Source organism: Protopterus annectens, chromosome 8.part0 (assembly GCF_019279795.1).
Source record: "Protopterus annectens isolate FY-2018-M chromosome 8.part0, PAN1.0, whole genome shotgun sequence".
Classification (NCBI taxonomy): Eukaryota; Metazoa; Chordata; order Ceratodontiformes; family Protopteridae; genus Protopterus; species Protopterus annectens.
Window position 1 is genome coordinate 829,493,980 of NC_056741.1, and position 19,517 is coordinate 829,513,496.

Below are 19,517 nucleotides of genomic sequence, written 5' to 3' on the forward strand. Positions count from 1 at the left end.
AGACGCTAAGATGAGATTCTGCTTGCCTGAAGTAGTATTTGTTTATGTGGGGGTAAAAGATCCTACAGCACTTATTGCAAGGGTTAAAGACTTTCACAGATCTCTTGGCCAAACTGGCCAAATTTCCCCTAGGCAGTACAAATAGAACCTCAGGTCTCCCTAGAAAATAGGCTATGCCTGATGTAATTAACTCAGTCAGAAAAAGGAAATAAAAATGTAAATCTTTGCGTGACAAATATATGTGTATGATACACAGCATTATTTATAAACTGAATATGTTAGTTTAGAATTATGGCCTGATTACATTAAACTTCCACTTATAAAATGTACACATATATTGACAACTATATGTTACAACATATTAAAACCCTAAAAGGGTTACTAGTACTTTCCGGAAACTTTTCACTTTCAACCACAGTTTCTAAATCCTGAAAACTTCTTGATGTGATTTACAGCACCTACTCATCTACTTTTAGGGATGTAAGTCAGTGAACCAAACAAAATGCATATTTTAAAGCTGTGTCTTATTAAAGGATAACTAGTAACCAAAAAGTTTATGCCACCAAAACCAATAGTGTTTGATCCCACTTTCTCCTGCTATACCTCCGTTCTTATTAAAGGATGTCAAAACTGTAGTTCTGCATCCCTAGTGTGCTCATTAAAGGCTTATACATCATTACATAACAGTTAATTGTGGATGGCAAGTCAAACCTTACTGAAAGAATCTCAGCATATTTAAGAGCCAAGCTAAGGCAGCAATGGTGATGATATGGCAGAACAGCCCACCCCCAGCCTTCTGTAGTTAAATACAACAAACCCAAGACTGTTGCAAATTGGGGTAAGCTGTATTCCTTTGGGAGAATCCAGCATACTCTTTCATATGTACTGTATAATAGATTTTCAGTTATACTGATATTTCACTCAGCTGTTTCCAGTATTTAATGCTCAATGAAATGATTGCCTTGTCATTGCAATTTTGCCACCTGAAGTCAATGTTGTTGTATGGCTGTGAAGCAATTTTTTTAGTTATGCTCATATTTAACTTCATGCAGAGAATTTAAATTGTGTGTTATGTGAATTAATTCTAACAGGAACAGAACCGGTGAAGAAAATTACGTAGCTGTAACATGGGGGAAAAAAAAATATATATATATATATATATATATATATATATATATATATATATATATATATATATACTAAGATTCAAGGTCTTCTAGAAAACTTAATTCATTAAATAATTAAATGTATGCCCTCAGTACACTTAATTCATTCATAAGGAAACAGAATTTGAATGAAATTAATTAATTCATCTTTCCTGCAATTTCATGTTTGTCTTTATTTGTTTTTGTATTCTAGCAACGTACGAAGAGCCTCATCTTATGGTTGGCATGTTTACATGTGGCAAAGAGATGCATATTGTATACCAAACAGGGGGTGGTTATCCAGAAGCTGAAGTTGAGTGGCTGATGGATACCGGAAAGAATATTACGGAACTCAGTAATACAACATACTCCAAAAACAGTTATGGACTTTATGATGTCACAAGTAAGCTGAGATGGGCTGCTGTTAGCGCTATAAACTGCACTTTTATTATGACAAACAAGATGCTGAACCAAACAATAGTGAGATCTGTCACAATCAGGCAAAAAGGTAATGTACCACTTTTACTGTTAAAGAATGGATTTTGTAATGTTGACATACATGACAGAATTTATATTTCTGTATTATAATAATAAAATGTGTATGGTGATTCTTATATTGGGTGGCAGAAAATAAAAAATAAACTGTTGGTTTAGCAGGACCTACAGTAAAAGTAAAGGTGCCTTAAGCATTCTGATCCAAGCTAAACCACTTTGGGAATGCTGGAAGACCCCAGAACAAATGTTAAAGGGGGTATCTCGAGAGCAGGTTAGGTGGTTCAGGAAGGAGAGTGAACCTTAGTTTCAATCCAGAAGTTCTAAAGTTTTCGTATTAAATCTCTTCAAATCTTCTAAATAAAATGCCTTGAGTCAGTATTCATTTAAAGAAGCTTTATTTGGATTAGCACTTTGATATTATAGACTTCATCAAATCAAGGAAAACTTATTTAATAAACTTGAAGAGATTTAATATTAAAATGTTGGAACTTCTGGATGGAAGTTGAGGTTCACTCTCTTTCTTGAACCACAACCTGCTCTTGAGCTACTCTAATATTTGTTTAGTAGGACCTACAAGTTATCTAGAAGGCAGGGGACATTTCACATATCATTATTCAAAACATATTCCTATGTTTAAGCAAGTTTAATTTATTTCTAAATGTTGATGAAATAATTAATATTCAAAAAGTACTATAAGCAGAATCATAGCTACAAATTATTTGTATTACTCCTGAAATTCCAGTAGATTATATGATGTACAAGGGAAGCTACAGTGGCAATAAAAAAGTCATGCTAGAGATAATAAGCAGTGACCGTGTCACTTATGTACTGCAGGAAATTTTAAAAACCTTCATTTGTTTAATTTTATACTTATTCAGAATGGGCAAGCTTTTAAAATGTGGGGACTCGCAATGCTGAGTCCAGAACTGTGGAGACTGAATGATTGAAAATCTAGACTTACATATATTGAGTCCAGGATTGCTCTGTTTTGGAATAGTCCATTTTCTGAGAGGTGTGGTGTTCTCTCAGGAGTATGGGAGAATTCCTTCGCAAAAAAATCAAGTATGAAGGAAAAGAGCAATGCTTGGCATTCACTTCTCCTTTATTTTTGGACTTTTTTCAGCTCATTTCAATAGGAAACCTTAAGAATGTCAGTGTAAAGTAATTAACATTGCCCAACTCCTAAAAATGGTTTTAGAGTTTTGAAATACGTCAAAATGCTGCTTGTTTTATTCTGCACTTTAAAATGTTTCACATTTAAGTAGCTTGAGAGCAATTAATTTTCTTTGCATATACTGTTGCTCCCATTTTGTATTGGAGGTCTGCCTGCCAGACATTTTCCCCCATATCCCAGAACATTCAAATTATACCACCCTTCTGTGAACATAAACCTCTGAAACATCTTTGGGCTGCAGCTTGGATCTGTGGGGTCCTAAACTTACGACGACTGATTTTGACCAACCTGTACTGCATTCATCCCTTGGATTTCAGAAATGTATTAATGCACATTGTTTCTTCTGTTGAAACACAAGTGCTTTTATCTTTCTAATTTGAGCACTATATTTTGAAAGTGATATTTTCACTAAATACATTGAAGAAAAGAAATAGGTAAATTCTTGTTATTTTTGTGAAAACCCAGTATTTACCTATTTATGAAGTACTGGAAACTTTCTAAGTGATTATATTAATTAGTAGGGGATGTGTATATATGTGTATATGTGTATATATGTGTATATGTGTCCCCCTCATACATGATTATGTGAAGGATTTACCCTGTTTAGAAAATTCTGATTTTAGGTAGGTGTCTGCTGCCAATCTTATGATACAATTTTGTGCATTGGAAGCAGCATATGGCATTTTCTGCAGCTGTCACATTCACTGCAAAGACAGTTAGCATTAATACCTCAGAGGGCTTAAACTTTCTATCTGTTATTTGAATGGGATGGCTTTGTACACATGTTCTTCCCCATCTTGCGTGGGTTTCCACTAGATTCTGTAGTTGCCCTCACCATTCCAAATAAATGATGATTGGTTTCCCTGTGGTACTACATTGTTCTTAGGCATGCAAGTGTAGGAATGTGAGTTGCATTGTACTCTGTAATGAGTTGGTATCATACATGAGATGGATTCCTGCTTATTGAGCATAGTTTGGTAAATTGGATCCAACAATCTTGATCATGAATAGGATAAAAGTTGCCAAAGAAAATGGTTGAATTAGTTAGCTATAGGAACAGAATCTGCTACAAGCCACACCATATGGTAGTTGCTCCAACCAAAACAAGTTATTTTATGCTGCCATTACCCTTAAGGTTTTAGATACAAGAATATAATATTGTCTAAACAGCCCTTCTTGATAACACTGAACTCACCATTCTCACCCTTCATACAGATCTAAGGTTGTGAGCCCTAATCTAATTTATAAGCAGATGCAGATATGCTTCTTAGTACTACCTGTAGAAGCAGTCACAGTAAGGGGTCTGAGGTAAATGGTATAGTAGTTAGGAAAGATTAGAAACTTGGAAGGAGGAGTAAAAAAGATGGCATTCAAAAGCAAAATAAATAAATAAATAAAATATGTTAATACAGAGGAAACAGGAAAGCTGTTTTGAGTAAACAGTTTGTAGCTTGCTGACACTGAATGGTGATGTACTCGGATGTATATATGTATGTATGAGTCCCATACCTCTCAGCCTCTTAGAGCAAGAAATCTGGACAATGCCATAAATAAAAAATATGGACAATCTTTAAAAATTGCTCCCACAGACTTAGAAAGTTGATAGAATAACAGGTTTTGCATTAGCATGCATTTTCTGAAGGGTATAAAGGCTGACGTTCAAATGTCTGTCATTATCTTCTAACCTAGTGATTTGCCACTAATTTGTCAGAAAACCACAACTGTATGAGAAACAGACCAAAAATATGAGACAAAAATCTGGAAACTTTGTAAAAATCTATACAGTTGAGAGGTATGATGAGTGCAGACGCCAGCTTTCACAGTTGGAAATGTTCTGTTTTGCCTGAAATTTAGGGGTGTGATTATTATTATTATTATTATTATTATTATTATTACTAATCTTTAATTTTTGGGCACACATTGGACTTTGGCTAGTGATGATTTGGCATCTTGGAAGGACTGATGGTCACCTGGGGGAAATCGACAGGTTTGAGTGACCATAGGCCAGGTTAATTGACATGTGGTTCTATCACAACTAGACTGCTCTCTTATGGAGAATAACAACTTTACCACTAGGCTTTGAAGCCTAAGAATTCACACTGAATATGTCCCAATTGCAGACCAATCCATAGTGCAGCAACAAAATAGGGTATCCTTCACTGTGCAAGTATAACTTGTGTAGCTTGAGTCCAGAGATGCAACTGCAAATAAGATTGATATGAATATAACACATATGATTTGCCAGTCTACATAATGGTGCAGTTGGTTAAGAGATGGGTAGTGATTCAAGGCTCTCCAGAGTTAAATAGATGCAAACCTACTGATTTACTTTATCTATGACATATCCATCATATCTGCAACCTCTGTTATTTGTAAAATAATTGAGCTCATCTCACTAGATGAAGTGTTTAAAATCAAATTTGATTGCTCCTTCTCTGGAACACTCACTCGCGGAGAAATAGATCCTAGCCATAATAATGTTATTACCCTTCACTTCTACATCAGAACAGTCACTATACAGAAATTAGGCAACTTCTGGTGGATTAATCAAACTCTGGAAACTCTTGGATTGATCCCTTATAAAGTCTTAACTGTGAGTACTATCCTACTTTCCCTTAAGTGGCTCACATTTTCACTCTCTGCCTCTGTGTGTCACTCTCCATCTCTGCCTCTTTTTCAGTTCCTTTCCCTGTCTAATGAGTAAGTAACAAGGAGTTAAGCATAAACTTGTGGTCCCAGTTCCTAAAACTATTGATATGAAAGTAATTAAGTGCAGACCCATATTCCTACTTCCAGTTCATGGGGGAAGCAAACACCCAGCAGTTTTGAAGAGATGTGGTACACTTACTGTATATGTTCATATACATATACAAATAGTTGCCAACAATTGGCCTTAAAAATGGGATTGATTTATGCATAGGCTGTATATTACTTCATTGAAAAAAGAAATGGTGCCTTGTCAGTAAAATAAAAATATCAGTAAGAGGCAAAACATCCTTGAAGATAATAACATCCATTCTTGATTAAATATACTGTTGTTGCTTTTCTGATCATGATGAAAGTGAAAGGAATAATGCCCAAAATAGTGTATTTGAATTTTCTTCTGTCATTCCCAGTCAAACAACCCCATCCTAATAACTTATGAGTACTAGAGTAATGTGCTTCAATTTGCTGCTATCATGCACATTCATATTCCCAACCTCAGCCGCTATAATTGCCACAGTAATATATTTCAATTTGCTGCTCCCATTTGCAACCATAACTCCCCACACCAGTTTATTTATTTATTATTTTATTTATTTGCTTTCGTTAACCAGGAAAGTCCACTTGGCTTTTGTGAGCCCATTTTCAGTGGAGGCCCAGGGAGAAAAGCTCAAAAAACTATATACACAATAAAGAATTCGTTTAGAAAGTTAATTACAGCATATAACAATATACAAGATTAACGGCATAAGAGTCAGTAACATTGACAATATATGGCTACATGTTATCAAAGACTTGGATGCATTGCAAGGTATTCAGTATATCAGACAGAAAATAATAATCTATGCATACACAGTTTTTTTTTTTTTACCATGTGAGGCAGGATGAGGTATACTGTGCTGTAACTGAGGGTGAACACTTAATTAGGAAGAGTGAAGAAGAGTGTGTGTGTCTGAGAGATGAGTCAGGAATCAGGTTACAGAGGAATTGAGGATAGTGCATGGGCATAGCCATTGAGAGGAGAGATATTGGTGAAGTGATTTTTTGAATGAGGGGGCATTATTTATGGTCCAGAGAGGTGGTGGAAGGGCATTCCAGAGTTTAGCTACAGTGAAAGAGTAGAGGTATTGGCCTGCAGGGGGTTTTGGTCTCTTAACTTGGATAAATGATTGATTTTCAGATCTTAGAAATCAATTTGGTTGATAAAGAGTCAGAAGTGAAACAAGGGCCGGGCATTTGAAGGATTTATAGATAAGTTTGTGTGCTGTAGATAGTTGTATGTATATGAGGTGTTGTGGGAGTTCTAGCCAGTTCAGGGATTGTAATGAGTGACAGTGATGGGAAGAATGTTTTGCCCTAGTCACAGACTTAGCAATTTTGTTATAGCAGCTGTCCATTTTAGTTTTTAATGAAGAGTGGATGTTTGTTAGAATAGGGACACCATAGAGGCGAGAAGGTAGGAGAAAAGTTAGGGTGAGTGATTTTCTAGTAGAATAGTTTAAAAAGTGTTTATGTCAGTAGAATATATCAAGTTTTTGGTGCTTTTTTTGATGTTGTTGTGGATGTGTTGGTCGAAGATTAAGTTGTCATCTAAGGTTACGCCAAGTAACTTGGCATGGGAAACTACCTCTAAGGCAGTCTTGTTGGAGGAGTAAATGATGAATTCTGATTTATTAATAGTGATAGTTTTTTGGGGTGTAAAGAGCAGGAGTTTGGTTTTATTTAGGTTGTGGGTGAGGTGATTATTTGTCATCCAGGTTTTGGTAATGGAGAAAGCATTCTGGGTGATGGTCAAAAGTTTGGTTTCAGAGGTACCAGAGCAGATAATAGTAGAATTGTCTGCATATTGAACTACAGATCCATGAGTGAGAGCAAAGTGAAAGCAATTAATGAAAATACTGAACAGAAGGGGTCCTAAAATGGACCCTTGAGGAACTCCGGTGGAAGTAATGAGAAAAGGAGTGTAACCATTTGGTGGATTGTTGTCTGTTTGCGAGATAATTGATAAACCAACCAGTTAAGGATGGGAGTGGATAAGCCTAGGTGTGAGAGCTTGGAAAGAAGGAGAAGATGTGAGATGGTGTCAAAAGCCTTAGAGAGATCAAGAAAGAGTGCAGAGACAAGTTTACCATCATTGTGCTTGCGGTTAACAGTATCTAGGAAGGATAGGACAGCAGTTATAGTAGTGTGGCTAGGACGGACGCCATGCTGAGTGGGGGAAAGTAGTTGGTTTTGGGATAGATAATTCATAAGTTGAATTTGAATACATTTTTCCATTATTTTAGAAATAGGCTATAGAATGGCTATGGGGCAGAAATTTGAGATTTCTGAATTATTACAACCTTTGTGTAAGGGTATGATGTAAGCTTTCTTCCAAATGGATGGTACATAGGTTTCTTGGATAGATCTGTTTATGAGAATACTTATGGGGTAGCTGATGGATTTGGCTGACATTTGTAGGTATTCTGGCGGTAAACTATCTGGAGCAATGCTACCGGGTTTGAATTTTAGCAGGAGTTTAGTAATAGTGGAAGTGGGAATAGGAGAGAAAGAGAAAGTCTGGGGAGAATGGATTTCTGGGGAGTGGTGTGTTGCTATGTGGTTGCTGTTATGAGTAGTTTGAGGAAAGGTGGAAGCAAGTTTGAATATAGTGTCTATAAAGTAGGAGTTGAAGAGGGTAGCTAATTCAGCAGGGGTTTGTCAGGGTTTGGGCAGGGGTTGCTTTTTGTGCCATGGTTTAATAGAGTAGAGACTGAATTCGAGAAACATTTTGGGTTATAGTTGTGGTCGTTTTGGAGATGGAGGCAGTATTGTTTTTTGTCTTTAATAACTAGACACTTTACTTGATTGTGGAGTTGTTTGAATAGCTGGAGATCTATGGGGGTTTTACTATTCTAACAAACACAAAATAACATGCTGGACTTGTAAAAATGCTATTTTAATAAAACAAAGCTTTTGGGAACAAATATCCCTTCATCACCGATGAAGGGATTTGTGTTCCTGAAAGCTTTGTTTTATTAAAATAGTCCCACTGTACTCATCCCTCATTAGACCCATTATAGAATACAATGCCCCATTTGGTATGTACCTCTCAAGACATCTGCAACAACTGGAAAGGCTGCAGAAATACCTCACTAAAAGAATCACAGGCCTAAAGCAGATGCCCTACGTTGACCGCCTTAAAAAACTCCAGCTATACTCTGTCTCATATCGTCTACTCAGAGATGATCTCTGCTTAACATACAAGGTCATGTCAAACCCAGAGCTATTGGACATGCTACACTTAAAGAAATCCCAATCCCTCAGAGCCACACGCTCTAGGGATCTAAACCTTGTCATCACAATGAACAAAACATGCTGGAGGGATAGGTTCCCAACCCGGAGACTCCCCATACTCTGGAATAGATTGCCCATACATGTCAAGCAGAGTGCCTCTTTGGCCCTCTTCAAAAGGAACCTTGACAATTGGATGGGAGAAAGGAAATTCACCCCAGGGATCACATCAGTCACCCTGCTAGACAGGGGTCCAGGGAAGTAAATAGTGTGGGAAGAAATAGCCAGGAAATTGTTATGGCTAGGCTTGTATAGGCCCTAGGGCTGATAGCCTAGTACCAGCCTATGAACCTATGAATCTATAGCATTTGTACAAGTCCAGCGTGTTATTTTGCATCTGACTGCTTGCTGTGCTTAGATTTATTGGTCATATATCTTTTGTGTAGGTATTTACCTATTCTGCTATTTTTTCCATTCTCTGTCTCTGGTATTCATGAGTTTTTTTTTTTTTTTTGTTTCTCTAGAAAGCCAGATTGTGTGATTTGTTTTTATTCTCTTTTTCCAGAGGGGCCATTTTATTGAGTATACTGAGGAATGTTGAGTTTAAAAATTCAGCTGCTTCATCTAGAGGCAAATATTTTAGAGTGCTCCAATTAATTTTACTTAATATATCATTGAAACTTGTTGGGTTGAAATTAGCTAGCATTCTGGAGGGTCTGCATTGGTGATTGTGTAATGTTGAGGAGGTGTCACGTGTTATATAGGCGGGCAGGTGGTCACTGATATTGCAAGGTAGAGATCCTACTGATGTAATTTTGTTGGGGTCTGCTACTAAAATCCAGTCAAGTGTGGTACCATTGTTATTATTGTTGCTATGCCTGGTTATACTAGTAATGAGCTGAGTGAAGTTATAGAGGTTAATGGCAACATTTGGAGAAGGAGTTGTATGATCTAGCTGGTTTATGTTGACATCCCATAGAATTATAGTTTCATTGTGGATATTGTTTGATGTCCAGACTAATATTTTTTTCTAGTATAGGAACATTGTTGCCAGGTGGGATGTAGATGGCTATCAAGTACAGACTTTTGAAATCATTCATTTTTAGCTGTGCTATGATAAGTTCAGCTGCAGAGAATTGGGGAATGGGGTTTGGGTAAGGGATGATGGTGAAAGAGTTAAGGTAGAGAAGAACAACTCATCCTCCTTTCTTGCGGGGTCTGTCTGATGTTAAACAGGAGAAACCTAGAGGGAGGAACTCAGTGTCTTTTATATATGTTTTTAGCCATGTCTCGGTTACAGCAATTATGTTGGGTCTAGAATGGGTTATCCAGGCATGGAATTCTGGGATTTTGTTTCTGATACTTTGTGTATTTATGGTAGTGAGTTTTAGGGATTTATGAGATTTGGGAGGGGGGAAGGCAGATGGAGTGGTTCCTGGGTTGAGGTGGATGTCTCTACATTGGGGGAGTGTGGAGGTACTATCTGAATGGTGTTTTTGTAGCAGTTTATGCTTAAAGTTAATTTGTGTTATGGGGAGTGTAGTTTGTAGAGTTTGCTGTGCCTGTGTTAGGATTACATGTTTGAAGAATAGTAATGTGTTAGTGGAGTAGAGATTAGGAGATATTGTGAAGTAAGAGTTATGTTTGGGAAGTTGGATAGACATACAAGAGGTAGTTTTTGGTTGTGTGTGAGTGGGATGGAGTGGTGTAAGGTATAGAAGTAGTATGAGAGATAGAGAGATAATGAAAGAGGAAGAAGTAGTACAGTGAAATTTATTAGTGGCATTAGTAAATGTTTGATGAGTACAGTTACCAGAATAGGCTGTGGAGAAAAGAAAGGGTTTCCAGTCATAGAAAGTGGGACTGATTAGTAAAGGCTAATTGTACTACAGTTGACAGAGGTGTTTGTTGAGTGAGGTAGGTGGGATGGGTTTACAGATTGAGGCTTGTGTTGATTGATTACTTGAGTATGGGATAGGTTTAGAGTGGGGCTTGTGTTGATTGGTTACTTGAGTATGGGTGCAGTATTGTTAATTATAAATGTAATTAATATGGGGGTGGGTGGAATGGAGGTAGCGTAGGGGAGCAGAGAGAGCCCAAGCAAAGTGAGGGGGAATGGAGCAGGATGGCCCGATGACTTGCAAAGCAAGGAACAAGAAAAAACAATCAGTAATGCAGGTTGGAGTTGAGACAATAGCTCAGCGTGGCAGAAAAGGCGAGAAAGGGGAGGTAATATTACTTAGTGTTACAGGTGTAAGTGGATAAGAGATATTTATTTTTTGGATGTTAGCAAGAAGGAGGCAGAGGGGCTTAATGATTAGGTTTAGATGCAGAGAGAAAGGCTAACTAAAGGCAGGGATGTCCTCTGTGGAGGAGATTGCAGCTTTGAGTAGGGGAGTGGCCGGATAGAACAGCTAGAAATGGGAGGGCAGTATTGTAAGGGATGGTACTAGAGCTTGTGGACTAAGGCAGTCATTTAGAGGGAGTGGGAAGTCTTGGAATGAGAGTCAGGGGGGAAGAGAACAATATAGACTGGGGTGCTTGGGAAACAGGATGGGTGATGTATGATGGGGAGACCAGATTGAGAGACCGAAATACAAGTGGTAAGCTAAGTTAAAACTACTGCACATACATTCACTGTTAGAGAACAGGCTGCAGGCACAGGGTCCAATATTCAACCGAATGCTATGGTCTCGGGACCAAGTTCAGCTTGGGGTATGCAGTATTCACAGTATTCACCAATGTGAGGGAAGAGGGAAAAAAGGATGTGAGTGTCACATTCACTGTTAGAGGACAGGCTGCAGGCACAGGGTCCAGTATTCAACTGATTGCTATGGTCTCTGGACCAGGTTCAGCTTGGGGTACACAATATTCACAGTATTCATCAGTGTGAGGGAAGATCAAAAAAAGGATTGGAGTGTCACATTACCAGCTGAAGGTCCCAGAGTCCTGAACAGCAATCGTACATCACCCTGGGGCATTCAAGATGGCTAGAGGATGGGAATAGTGGAACAATTACAGTAATGGCCACAGAAATGTAGCAGTATTTCATGATGAAAATACCCCACCTAAATTGTTATAATGACCAGATTAATGCATTTCATTTTGCTTTTATACCCTCCACAGATCCTTATGATGACCACAGCAATGTAGTCAATTTGATGCTGCTATTCACAGCCACACACCTCATCCTGTTTACTGTAATGACCACTCTACTGTTATCTCAAATAGTTTCAGGTTTTTTTTGCCAAACACCCCTACTACAACCACTGTAATTATGAAAAAGCACAAAAGAAAAAAATGGTTACCTCTGTTATTAACATAACATAAATTGGCTTAGCCATGTTCTATTACTGTGTGAAAGGGATAGATTAAATGGGTACTGCCTTGCTTATATATTGGTTCTGTAGTTACCTGCAATATATTAATATCAGTGCCAGTTACAATAAATTGTTATATGGAGAATGAACGAATAAATGAAAATCTTAGTTTATTGCATTGCAAGCATCTTCAACTTAAACAGAAAAAAACAAAAAAAAACAAAGCATTCCCACTATAGAGACTTCACAGCACCCAATCTGGCTAGTTTAAGAACACATTGTACGTGAGCAGTTTAAACAACAGATAGCCTTCTCTGGTACTCCACCTTCCTTACTGGGACCATCAACATCCTGGACAGTGGTCTCACCCTACAATAGGCGTCCAAGTATAATCATCTTTAGAGACTTCACTGCCCATTGGGAAAAGCAGCGTGTACACTCTTTGGGTAACTGACTGGGAATGCTTTCCTTTACTTCAAACAGTAATGTCACCTGTGAAACTTTTCCATCAATAGCTCTCAAATTCTTAGTGCAAGAATCCTTCCAAAGCAAACAATAATGTGGGACAAAAGCCCCAAAATCAGGTTCATATTTTAAATACTACTTTTATAAACGTAAACAGTTGTTAGAATACCAGGTTTTGCATTAGCATGCATTTTACAAGGATATGAAGTCTGAAATTTAAATGTCTGTCATTCTTTAATGACTTCAGTCCTCAGTGATTTGCCAGAAAGCAACAAATTTTATGGTGAATGGACCAAAAATATGAGTCACAAATCTGGATATTCTGTGAAAAATCTTATCAGCTGTAAGGAATATTGTCATCTTACTAAAGATTGCTCTGTAGTGAAATGAATGTTAACTAACACATTTGAAAGATTTATACAACCTCAAGTATTACCTGTCTTTTCAGTGACCACAGACTGACACCACCTCTTTTGTAGTCAAAAGTCTCAGATCACACGGAGCATCAATTTACTACAGGTTATTCACATGCAACTTGTAAACGTCTGTACTTACAGAGCTATGAGATAGGCCTGCATCACTGAAAAAATGACTACAAAGCTGCATTATTGTGCATGCTAAATTCACTGTCACTGCTGTAAGGTAAGTACTAGACACCGATCAAAAGGCAAGTTAATTGTATCAGTGAATTAGCCCTGAAGTCAGAACTCTTATAACAACAGAGGAATGTGTGGTCCCCTTTCAGATTACTGAGTAATCAGTCCAGCTGATTAGTACTCTGCACATTTAAAAACTATGTGTAGAGAAACAATATGCAATGTTAAGTCAGTGTGTACTTAGAGACATCTGTACCTATATATAAATCTAAAGACCTTTTGGCATTATCAGTTTGGTAGACGAAATACTGTAGCAGCATGACAGTCAGTCTCAATATGTCTCATCCCCATGCAACTTGGTTGAGACATTTGCAGAGTATTATAAATGTATATACTCACCTTTAACAACTTCCTATCCACCTTCTCAATTAGGACTTTATGCTTTTTGTGTATATTTACTTTCAGGCCAGTCAGTTTGAAAGAAGTGAGCACGTGGCTTAAAAAACATCCAGATACGATCAACTGGCTGTAGTGGACTATTCTCTGTGTTCCTCAGGGCATTTTATTCTTTCTTTTCCATGATCTTGCAGTGCATTATTAGCCTTTATCTTCACTATGAATCACTAGCAGATTCTAGAATGTTTCTATGTGATACCATTGCACAAGCAGTAAAGCCCACATGTCTGTTTCACTGCTAATCCCTTCTTCCCACTTATCTCCCTCACCTTTGCTCTAGTATCCAACTTATTTACATCACGGCTCAGGGTGATCTCACAGGGAAAGTCTTCTTCATTTTGACTAGGGCATTTCATTCAGTACGATACTGCAAGCATCTGCATGATGAGATGACTGATAGAGGTTGTCACCCACCATTCTGAAATTGGATTAGGAGCTAGTTTATGGACACTTCTTGAAGTTCAGAGTCAGAACCTCAGTCTCACATGTATATAAGTTTAATCTTGGTTTTCCTCAAGGCACTCGTCCTCTTGTGCCAGTGTTATTCTCTAGCATTATTAATGCTTCCATGTTCATCTTCCCTTCTATTCCCATCTTAGTCTATGTAGAATACTTGGTTATCTGGGATGTCAGTTCTTCAGCCATAATAATAAGTTCTACTGTAGAATCAAACCTCAAAGAAATTCATTGTTATTTCATGTTAAACATCAACAAGACCAAGGCTATCATCTTTGGTATGGCCGGGTGATTTTTTCAGGCCAGTCAGCTATGAGTGACTTTCTTATTGTACCAAAATGTTGACGTAGGTGGTGCATGGCAGTGCTTTCTGTTTGTTCATTAATTTATTTGGTCATTCATTTTTGGATACCTATTTTATCTTATTCAGTGTCATTGGAGAGCTGAAGCTTACCCTGTCACTCAGCAGGTGTAAGGTACAGAACTCCTGGACAGGATATGCCTCTCTCAAACAGACACACATACACACACACTTGCACACATATATGCACACACTCACGCCACATAATTAACTAATGGTAATTTAGAAGCCTTTCATTACACATTTCAATTTGTATTTGAGATGTGTGGAGAATACAGCAACCTGGGCAAAACTCACAGTAAAAAAGGAGGATGTGCAAATTCTGCACAGAAAGCACATTGGAATGGGAAATTAAACAAAGGACGAAGCACCCTAGTCATGGATTCATTTCATAGCACTGAATCCAGGACCAATAAATACTTTAGGAATGATACAAAACAAGTGAAGTTGTAGCCTATAGAGATGAAATGCACATGCATGAAAAATCCATAAAAAATACATATTAACAATATTTTAGAGGGGAGAAACCACCACAGTATTCACAATTGAGGGGTTCCTTACTTAAATATGTTGGCTCTACAGTCACACAATGCTACTTTGTCATTTAAATATAATAATTTCTATTTAGAACATTAGAAAACAATTCAGTGGAAGTTTAATTCAGTTTAATTAACACTGCAAAGCGTAACTCAGTGAAAATTTAACTTATCAATCAACCATGAATCAGAACATATTGAAGAATGCTGTAACTAATGTTCCAGGCAAATCTCCAATTACAGTCTTTTAGAATTTAAAATAAAGTCAGAATTCTTTAGAATTGTAATCTACAAATGGAACCCGTCCTACAACTGACATCAACTTTCTTTCCATGATAAGAATGCTGTAGCTGCATATGCCAGACCATGGTAGAAGAGACACATAGGCCTATAGTGCCTACTCCACCATTTCACTCAATGAGTCTGAGTGGCCCATGTTGAACCCTTTAAAGGAAAACTCCACCCTAGAACTAAAAAAATATGTTATTTTCAATCTGTTTTTATTTCCAGACCCATTTTAACACCCCAAATCACTCTGTTTTATGTGTTATTTTAGCCTGTTTTAACACAACATGGCTACCAATGGGGCTTGATATATCACTGTGATCTTGTTCTTCCTCAACCCTTTCCTCTTTCCCATAACACATTTCAAGTCATCTTTCTATAACTCATACCAGACATAAGGAAGTAACTGTCAATTCCCATGCTATTCACATATAATGGGATTTGTGTGAGTGACTCTCATCTTGTATACCTTCTGTAAGAGGACTGCTTCTTTTCTGTCTCTAATCACCCTCATGTATGTTTTGCTCAGAGCTTGTTTTACACTATACTAAGAAGTTATCCAGCTAATCCCAGAAAACTAGCTAAATTACAAGCCTTTTGGAGTTTTCTTTTGTAGTCTAAGATGAATTGACAGTCCCCTCCCCCACCCTACTGCAGAGGTGGTAAAACTGTCACTGCACTGAGCTGAGACCCTTGCAGAAGTAAGTGCAATTGACAGCTCATAATGAATAGGAAAGGACTTCCAATATAAATCTCTTCTCCTCTGCCTGCAGTAGGAAGATTATTTATTTAAATAGTTTGCCTGCAGTAGTAATATGTATTTATTTATTTAAACAGTTTTATTATATGTTTCCAGAAGCAAGTTGCAGCAACTATTTGATTATTTAGGTGTGTTTTATTACTAGTGACAATTGAGTTAACCCTTACTATATCTACAAGACATTATATTAACTTAGTTTTGCGTAACTATTTCTTTCTGAGGAACAGCTGTCTTAATGACACGTTTCTGTAATTTCTTGACATTCTAGTCATCTCTAGATTTGTTAAATTACAGCAAGCCACTATTTTGCCAGCCTGACTCTATGGCACAGTAAAAGATTGTACTGAAAGTTAACTCAATTTCAAAGTCCTTGCAGTGCAACAATTTTTTTGGGGGGAGTGGGGGTGGAATGGCTACTGAATATTTCAGGAAATTCTATATCACTTGCATTAGTCATAACTAACCCATTCTTTTTGAACTTACTAAGCTGTTCTCAAATGCAGCATCAAACTATTAAGCAATTTTCTATTCCTTGCTATAGCATCAATAGTTTTTCTTTGAGGCACTCTCGTCTTTGTGCATATTTTCAATTATAATGTCAATCCACTCATTTATTGATTTGTTAATGTGCACAAGACACACTATTCAGCAAAACAGAGTCCTTCAGAATGTCACATTACTACTTATGCTATGGTCTCTCCAAAACTAAGAAATAAATGCATGCAATTTGCAGGAAACAGCACTTGGGAGGGTTACCACCTTCACTAAGTTGAGGACTACAGTATCCAATTCCAGTTCTACTAACTGAACTTGTGATGTCAGGCAGTAAGCACACATGACTAAACTTCTATTTACAGTGTCATGAGTACAGAATGTCAATTTTTCCTTCATAATTTTCCTGACTACCTTTGTGCAAGTCACTCTAACAGGCCGTGCTGTGTGGCATTTGGGAATATTGCACATCTTACTCAAAGCTCTCCTGAATAATGCAGGCAGAGATACACATGCGTACTTTGTAGCACTTTGCTGTTTGTGAAAATCTGTGTCGACCCTGAAAATTACTTCTGGATACCAAAAAATATATATCACATTACACATACCCCTTGGCCATCAACTTCATGACACCTGCGAAATGTAATCCTCTCTCACACTGCGCATCAGACATTAGTACATGGTTACACAACTTAGAGTGTGTCATCATCTGTGTGAAAAACTGAAAGGCTGCCAGCCTAGTTAGATAAAATTTTGTAGATAATTCTGTGTCATTGTAAATATTAATAACATCCACAGGCTGTTTAAATGTAAAGAAAGCTGTGTTAAATATTGAACTTCAAAAATGTCACCACAGTTCACTCTGCTGGAAGAAAGCTGATAAAGTAAAGCATTTTATGACTGTTTGATCTCAAAGCTTGGAGACAGAATGGCTGGACTAAGGAATTCCTTTTGTTTTTTTGAGACCAGAGTTAATTGATAGATTTTACATGTATAATGTCTTTTATTGCTGTGATTTTCTGGTGAGATGCAAGATCAAAGAACTGTTAAAACTCTTGAGTTTCTGTTAGCCTGGGGAATTAAATCAGAAGTGTGAAGCATGATGTAATCTAAATGAGTGAGCAGTGATGTATTATCAATTTAAGACTTTCTCAGAAAGAGAGAATTAGAGCATTTTGGATTTTGTCTGAAGAATATCCACTCACCAGTACTCTGCCTTTGCTCTGCATGTAAGTAGGATCTTAGACTTTAGTGTGTCTCATAGAAATAGATAGAAAATAATAAGTTTAGTCTAGTTGTTTTCTATATTGTTGTCAGACTATTCTACAGTATTATTTTAAGCATTTTCCTGTGATCTCTGAACTCTTGACTAGCACTGTGGTGAATTGAGGAGATTTTTCTTATGTTTTTATTATTTATTATTAAATATTTTTAAACCTTTCAACTGTGGCTGTTTTGTGTAGAGATAATTTAACCTCTAGAGTACATTGCATGTATATAGTGATAATGTAGAAAGCCACTCCAATAAGCCTTAAAAGTTCTGGTCACACATACTAATTGGATAATAAAATTGCACAGTAAAATTGGACATCTTTTGGGAAGGGCTTTATAGGTAGCTGATAAATAGGGATTCTGGTGGCAGTTGTTTACTACCTTATAGTCTGGACAAAAGGGGCACAGCTAGTGAACCTGTGCTAGCCTTCCCCAGGAGTGTCTGTGTGGTTGTATATAAATCATATCTCAAAGTGTGTTTGTGTATGTGTCAGCTACTTGAGCAGGGACACGAAGCACTGCTTGGACAGAGGGATTGCTGGGAGGACTTGGCTTGGAACCCTGGCTAAGGACTCCACTCTATAGCTGTGCCAGTGGGGAGTCTTATTGGGGATCTGGAGAGAAAGGGAGAAACCAGCCCCATACTGACTGTGATCTATGTGTGCTCTTAAGGGAAATAGTACTTTACTGTGTGTGTACTTGTTACCCCTCCCAATGTTGACACCCCTCACTGGTGCTAGTGGTGAGGATTGAGGCTCCTTAATTACTGGGTCAGTGCACGGGAGTCACATATTAATTGGTTGGCAGTAGTGGGATACCCACACCACATATTAATTGTTTGGCACATACTAATTGGCTTGTAGAGGTGTGGATGGTCAATTCCTGTAGCATGTGTACAGTAATCATGTAAGGTGTTTGTACTCTTAATCAGCCATGCAGTGAATATTCAGAGTTCAGATCGCAATTTTTTTATTTCTTTTGTTAGCTTAGTTAGTCAGGGAGAGCAGGCAAGCATGTCAGCAGAGGAGTATGGCAAGCTGACAAGGAGCCAGTTGGCTGAGATGTGTTAGGCTAAGGGACTGGTGTATGGAAACCTGACTAAGGAAGACATGATTGCAGCTTTGGTCACAGCTGCATCAGAAAACAGCAATCAGGAGGATGATCAGATTGGATGTGGAGATGTACAACACTCAGAGATTGGCCAGCTCAACCTTTCTGCAGAGGACTTAAAAATCCATCTGGAGCTAAAGAGACTTGAGATGGAAGCCAGGCATTTGCTAACAGAAGCAGCAGAGAGACTGAGGTATCTATAGGCTGAGGAGAATGAAAAACTGCTATGCCTGGAAGCTGAGGAGAGAAGAAGCAGAGGCAGCACGAAAATTAGATGCTGACTCTTCACCAGAGTCATGGAGGTAATGGAGAAGGCAGTAACTGGACCCCAGAAGCACAAAAAGTCAGTAAATTTCTTCTGCAGTGTACAGAGGGGGATAATTTGGATAGTTTCATTCATATATTTGAGAGGGTGTGTAAACAGCATGATGTTGACCTAAGGTTCTGGGTAGGGTTCCTGACCCCTTACTCCATGGTAAATCTGTAACTGTGTTGCCTAAATTATCTGATCATGATTTTTTTATTATACTGCTGTTAAGAATTGTTTGTTAGAATTTTTTAAGCTAACACCTGAAGCTTATAGGAAAAAGTTTCATGAGCATAGACACAAGGCAGATG

At 37.7% G+C, this 19,517-nt stretch overlaps 1 protein-coding gene across 3 annotated transcripts in view; it reads left to right on the forward strand.

Moving 5' to 3' along the window:
* LOC122809083 (CD276 antigen-like) overlaps positions 1 to 19,517 on the forward strand; it is a 553,533-nt gene that overhangs the window by 240,779 nt on the left and 293,237 nt on the right. For all 3 annotated transcript variants that reach the window (XM_044080305.1, XM_044080306.1, XM_044080304.1), the window contains exon 3: positions 1,360 to 1,653. In XM_044080305.1, coding sequence (XP_043936240.1) covers positions 1,360 to 1,653 — 294 coding nt within the window. The remainder of the gene's footprint in view (positions 1 to 1,359; positions 1,654 to 19,517) is intronic.